This window comes from Galeopterus variegatus, unplaced genomic scaffold (genome assembly GCF_000696425.1).
Source record: "Galeopterus variegatus unplaced genomic scaffold, G_variegatus-3.0.2 Scaffold308, whole genome shotgun sequence".
Classification (NCBI taxonomy): domain Eukaryota; kingdom Metazoa; phylum Chordata; class Mammalia; order Dermoptera; family Cynocephalidae; genus Galeopterus; species Galeopterus variegatus.
Window position 1 is genome coordinate 691,832 of NW_007726419.1, and position 6,988 is coordinate 698,819.

General features: G+C 31.6%; 1 protein-coding gene across 1 annotated transcript in view; it reads left to right on the top strand.

Annotated features, from left to right (window-relative positions):
- The window catches only part of FAM83B (family with sequence similarity 83, member B), a 70,403-nt gene that overhangs the window by 52,155 nt on the left and 11,260 nt on the right, over positions 1-6,988 (top strand). Inside the window, exon 2 of the mRNA XM_008567290.1 lies at positions 6,419-6,583. Within this exon, the coding sequence (XP_008565512.1) occupies positions 6,419-6,583 (165 nt within the window). The remainder of the gene's footprint in view (positions 1-6,418; positions 6,584-6,988) is intronic.

A 6,988-nucleotide genomic window follows, 5' to 3' on the forward strand; every position in this document is an offset into this window, starting at 1 on the left:
AAAAAAAATTACTTCAGTCAATTTTACAAGATGTAGATTCCAGACTTTAGACTTAAGAATTAAAAGCCTGATCCATAAATTCGTATTGAATAAGCTTGGAACACTGATGTCTGACAACAGAATGCTGTTTTACAGTGCCAGTTGTAAGAGCTCGATGTCCTAACAGATTTGAATTACCCAGCTGGCTCCTTCTTTTTGTAGCAGTCTACACAGTAAGCATCAATATACTTGAAAGGCATAAAATCAGAAGAAGAACTCATAGAATGTTTAAAATACATCCGGCTCAGATGCTAGTACTAAACTGAGTATACCTGGCCAATATTACAGAAAATATAACTACCCTCCCTTCTGGATAGTGCCCTTATGGGCAGTGTTTGTGACTCTGCTTTATTTCCCTGGTTTGCCAGCCAACTGACATACTCTCCTACTGAAATATTATCGTAACATCTTGCAAACCTCACTCTCTGCTAAGGGACTTTGTATGCCAGTTCTGTGATTCACTTCCATTTAATTCTTAGGAGGCAGTCTCGTTTCCCTTATTAAAAAGATCTAAGAGGATGCCTCATTCACTGTAGCCTCCAGGTACTGATAACACATAATTTTTACAAGCAATTGTTCATTTACAGTAATTTGATCATCATTTTATTATAAGCGTCACATTGATTTATAGTTCTATGAATGAATCTCTCACAAAACTATGTTCTCCTTGAGAATAGGCACCATGTCGATGCTGCATCCCAACATTTATTGAATGCCTGATATATGTCAGTTCTACCTAATTCAGAAGTTAGGTATAACAGTAGATACACTCGAGTTGTATGGAGTTAATTATGGAAAGATCTAACTAACTCAATAATTATAAAGCATTCAGAAACATCAAATATGTTTTAGTCTAACAGATTTCACTTAGAACAAAAGTTTTCACCTAACTCTAAAATAATTTTTTAAAAGTTTTAACTTCTAAATATTCGCTTTTCAATTGTTCTTTCCATTTTTAAATTAATTCTTTATAATGATTTCTCATTTTAATGCCAGCCTATATTCATGATTAGTGAAAATTAAAAAAAAAAAAAAGACTAAAACAGAAAATAAAAAATATAACAATGATCTACCCTTTGCTGCATTTTTACCTGCTTGGTCAGAATTTTGCTTGGTTCAAATTAATGATTTAAAGCAATGGTTATTGTAATACACTCATTTTCTCCGTGCTAAGTTTTCTTTTAAATAGCAACCATGAAAATAACCAATTATACGTGGAATTACAGTGCAAAATTGAAAAGTTAATAGCAAGACATTAAGAAATTAAGAAGAAAAATGTTTATTTCTCTTAATAAATGGTTAAAGCTAAAAATTCTTCTGTTTTAGCAAATTGCCTTATATATCTACCCCAAGCCTTCTCTCTATCACTGGTTGAAAAATATAGCCATAATCAAATTTATCTCAGTTTTTCCTCTGAATTTTAATCTCAAATCACTTAATAAATATCTGTAAAATTAAATAAAATGTGACAAAATTTTAACATTTTTAAAATAGCGGTGATGGGTTCTAGATACTCATTGTATTATTCTTTAGACTTTTCTGTAGGCTTGACAATTTTAATAATAAAATTGAGAATGAAATTTTTAAAAAGTCATATATAAATTTTACATTTGCTACTTAAACTTATTACTACTAGGTAATGCTACTATATACTTATCTACTCTATACCTATATACCTTGAAGTATTAGAGTACTGTAAGGTGTACGTTGTTTTGAAAAAGTGTTAGTTGTTTCATAGTTTCTTATTACTACTTTTGAATGAATATATAAACACAACTTTCTCCTATATTTACAAATGTTTCCAGAATTTGACTAAAACATGGCCCTGACTCTTCAGTAGCATCATTTCAGAAAATACTAGCATTTCTACTTCTGTAATGACACAGCGGTAATCTTTATTTTGAAGAGCATCCCAATGACACACATTAAGTTGGGTTGTGTGCACACTTAGGGGCATTTTAACTGTTTGCTGGCTGAGCAGAATCTGCTTTGATGCTCCCTCTTCTGTTTCCCAACCCCTCAAACAGTGTAACTCTCCACAGAGCTGCCTCTTAGTCTCTGTAAGGTGGGCTGTTAGTGAGATCACACATCTGGATTATCCTGGGGTAAGAGAGGTGAGGGAGTCTTGAGCTCATTTTTTTCTGTCACTAACTACTCTGTCTAGATCCTCTGACATCTTGGTTTTGGGGACTTATGCTCGCTCAGGACACTTTCCAAACCAAGTGTCACTGGGGGAAGTGCTGGGGAAATGAGAATATGCAGATGATGAAATTGTTGAACTCAGTAAGATGAATATGACTCTTCTTTGCAGTTTCTTTTAGTCCTGCTCTTCATTCTTCCTTTCCTCCTAATGTCTTTTAGAGTTCCTTATTAGAGTAAAAGTTATTTTAAGAAGCAAAAATGCCCACATGCACAGAGCTGATTTAAACGTTTATTTAAATAGGACGAAGGTAAAAACGTAATTTATTTTTGTGGTGATTAAGTAGTTTTAGTCTTATAGTGTCATACAAAGAATGTGGGAAATTATTTATGCAATTTCTCTTCTGAGTTGCCATACATATGTATTAGTTTGATAAATTAATGCTGTTGCCATAACAGCCCCCAAATTCCCCTGTACATCTTCTATTGACTTTTATTACAACACCCTAGTTTTTTTCTTTACTTTCACCAAGTTGTGGTCAGTGAGATTTTTGCAAACTAAATACAATCTACCTTTTAACCCAACTGTTGAAGAATAATGAAATCTAGTGATTTACATATCCTAGATAACTAATATTATAGATATCAAGTCTTTGTTGTATCCCTTTGGTAATATATAAATCAACTTTGAATAATAAACTCTCAAGATATCTAGGGTGACTCAGTTCTCATGATTTAATAAATATAAATGAAATTCTCTAATATTCTTTTGTGATTGAGCTGGAAATCTATGTTTATTCCTTTTATTTTAGCCATCATAATCAGGAGTGAATGAATAGTTATTGCAACACAGAATTTTAGAGCCTGGTACATGCAAGTTCTTCTCTTGTTTATTAATTATTATATACAAATGTCAGTGAGACTCAGTCATTTCAGTGACTTCCCCAGGCTCACTTAATTTGTGGTAAACCAAACCAGCTGATATATAGACATACCTATTAATATAGATACTTATATATCTGAAGAAATTATTCATGCATGATAATATAAAGTTGTAACTCACTATACAACACTATAGCACATACAATATAACATAATTAAAATAATACAAAATTACATATAAAATTTCATGCAAAATGGACACTGTTACTTAGGCTGCAGAAGGATTTAGGCCAAAGGCACTTCTTCATGTCAGACTCTCTCTCTACCCTCCTCCTCCGCCACTGAAATCCATTTAGCACATTGCTTTTGACAAGTTTGATAGACTTAGAAATATATATCCCTTAAGTGATCATTTCTCTTTACTTCTGTTACTCAGTTCTGAAAAGTTTTTCAGTTGTGCTGAATTGTTTTATACATGCAGTTATTATAGAGTTTCATTAATCTTTTATTTATTTATTTTTTAATTTGAACTCCCTAGTAGTTTTTCTTCTGTTGGAAAAAAATAAATAAATCCTCCTGTCTCTATTCAGGCAATTATCAAGGAAGTCTGAATCCCTTCATATGAAGCCTAAAAGGTATAATATTCAGGTTTGAGGGTGATAATGGCAGTTGTGTGACTACAGAACATTAACCCAAGGTATGCCTACATTTTATTAAGTAGCTAGGTCATTCAGAAGCATATTGCTAATAGCTTTGTATCTTAATAGATTACAAAGGGAAAAACAATGGAGGGTTCAAAACTAAAATACTTAAGATAGTGAAGCATATTTCTAAGGAAATGCAAGTATATTTAATGTCAATGTTGTGATGAACATTTTCTATAAAATCTATCATTGATTTTCAGTTCTTTATTTTTCATTTTTCTTATCACTGGTTTCTATCATGCTTTTTTTTTGTATTTCAGTGCATTTATAACATTACAGTAAAAATAAAGAAGGCTTCATAATCTTAAGTCATATGACTCAGTCATACTTAGATATTTTCAGTGTCCTTTTCAGACGCATTTTCCTAAGACACTATTTTGACCAGATATTTTCTTTTTCAGAATTTATATTGCTCTCCAGATCAAATCTAAGCATGTGTAAGATTTTTAAGATCCTTCGTGATCTGTATAAATCCCCTTTTACTAAATTTATTCCATTCTTGTAAACATAATAATTTTTGTATTTAACTTTGGTTTAATTTAAAACATTTGTTAAAATATTACAGTTACCTTTGTTCCAATCTTGGCCTCTGTGTCTTTGCAAAGATAGTTTTCCAGCTTGGATGGATAAAAATAACCTTTATTTATTATTTAAGGCTTATCCATGAAGCCCTGTTATCTATTTCATTCTACCATGTATCCACCCCTACAAACGTACACATAGAGCAATGTTTTTCCCTTCTCCGAATTACTGTTACAGCATATTACTTAACACCTGATTATGTACTGTCCTGAATGGCCTTAAATTGCGTCACGGACAAGAACTTATGAGAATTCATTAACAGTATTTATATTATTTTACTTCGGCATGACCTCCAAGGTCTGGGTCACTTCAGGAGAATTTAGTACTGCGACAAAGATAAGCAAAAATCAATGTCCTTGAGTCAGGTACTCAGAAACTACGAAAAGATGTGAAGTTTCATTCGAATCTTAAAAATGACCCAGGATATCTTTCTAAAAATTTTCTGTCTCATGATTCTGATGAATGCACTTATTTACTTTTTTAATTATAATGCAAAAATTGTGAATTTATAATAAAAATCAGTGAAGAAGATAACTTAGGTAATATATAATGTCATGGTGGTTTAATTAATACCACTTAACTTAATTGGTTTCTGTGTTAACTGATATAATCAATTGATGGACCTTTTGAAAAGCCTTGTACTAATCAGGTATATAATTTTTGTTTGTTTATATACTTGTACAGTCATTGTGATCACTTTTACAGCACTGGGTGATTTAGATAATCACACGTGTGATAATTTCAGATGAGGTTTGGCATACCTCATTTCTAATTATTACTACTTTCTAAGAATGTTACCCACCATAAAAAAACGAGCTACATTTTATTTTGCTTTTCGTGGTATAGCTGAAATTTTCTGTAAATTTTCAATGCATCGAGTGAGGGTGCGAGAAAATAGAAGTCCTGAGAAGAACCCGACTTGGTTGAAATCAGATAAGCTTGTCTATGTCTTTGCTTAAAGGATACTGTCTCAAAGAGAGCTGCCCTGAAACTCAAAAACTTCTTCTCAATCTCCAGGAACCCGTGATCCCCCTTATCTTGCTCTGTTATTTCCCCCCCAAATTATCTTATAACTTAATACATAATTTACTTATTTATTATGTATGTATTTATTATGTATATTCTTACTGTGTCTTCTTCTATTCGAATGTTAAGTTTCACTTTTGTGCAGAGATTTTGTCCTTCTTGTCTAGCACAAAGTAGGAAGTCAATAAATTAAATGATTTTGTATTCTTCCAGCATTGTTTCATTCTCGTTACTTCTCAGAGTCAATAATGACCTGTTTCCAACAATCAACATGGACTCTTTCCATTTTAACTGTCTGTTCTTTAGGGCATTTCCTTTTGCATTTCCCTTCTCAATTGTATCACGATTTTAGCCATTTTTTTTTTCTTTTGTTTATTCTGTTTGCCAAGCTAATTTTAAGCATGTATATTTAATTTTATCATCTTCTAGTCCTTTAATATCCTTTCTACATCTTTCATCCTTTCCTAGATATATTTCAATTTCTACAAGATTTTTTTTTCCTCTGTTCCAGTTCCTCAAGACCTTTTTTCTTAACAACTAGCTCCAGAAATCTTGCTTTTCCCTGTAAATATTTAACAAGAAAAGTTATAAGACTGGTCTCCACTCTGTCTCCTCTGTCTACCCAACAGCCAACCTTGCAGTCCATGATTTGGAGTCATCCTTCACCCAAAATCCTACTAAAATGCAGATTCCCTTTTACTTGAAGCTAATACAAAAATTACTTAGTGTTACAAATCTGCTTATAACGATTTGCTTATTTTTTAATATATTTTTATCTTCTATTTTAGGAAACTTCACAATACTTGTCTATAGATTTACATGTATTTATTTTCTTTTATCCAATTTTTATTGAAAGTAAGCAATTGTCTAATCTTTTTTTATTAATAATGTAAAATTTTAGGAAACTGCACTATACTTGTCTATACATTTACATGTATTTATATATTTAATTATTTTCTTTTATCCAATTTTTATTGAAAGTAAACAATTTTCTAATCTTTTTTTATTCATTATGTAAAATTGTTTCATATTCTTATTTTCAACAGGTTATTGCTTTAGTCATGGATATATTTACAGATGTGGACATTTTCAAAGAAATAGTCGAGGCATCAACTCGAGGGGTATCTGTATACATTCTACTTGATGAGTCCAATTTTAATCATTTTCTAAATATGACTGAGAAGCAGGGTTGTCAAGTTCAACGTCTCAGGGTAAGAATTCTATTTTTTTCCTCACGAATTTTGTGTACCATTTTTATCTCAGTCAAATTTAACGTATGTCAAGGTAGATTCCTCCAAAAGTAAAAAGAAAAAAATGTGTATGTATTTGATCACAGAAGGATCCCCTTATACATTTTAGAGTGTGACTGAAAACACATATCTTTGGAAGGGTTTTATATTGTGCTTTTCTTGATGGTGGAACACTTTAGTTTTCGGGTTAACTTTGCTGCTAGTCATATTTAATGATTCAGTTTTGCACACACCACCTTGAAACTGCTGACTCAACTGAGTCTATGATTCAGCAAGTGTTGTTCATCAAAATTGTTTGACACAGTGTTTTTAGTTATGTTTGACTTTTAAAAGGAAGGTAGATTTTAATTTTAGTTATTTTAAAAC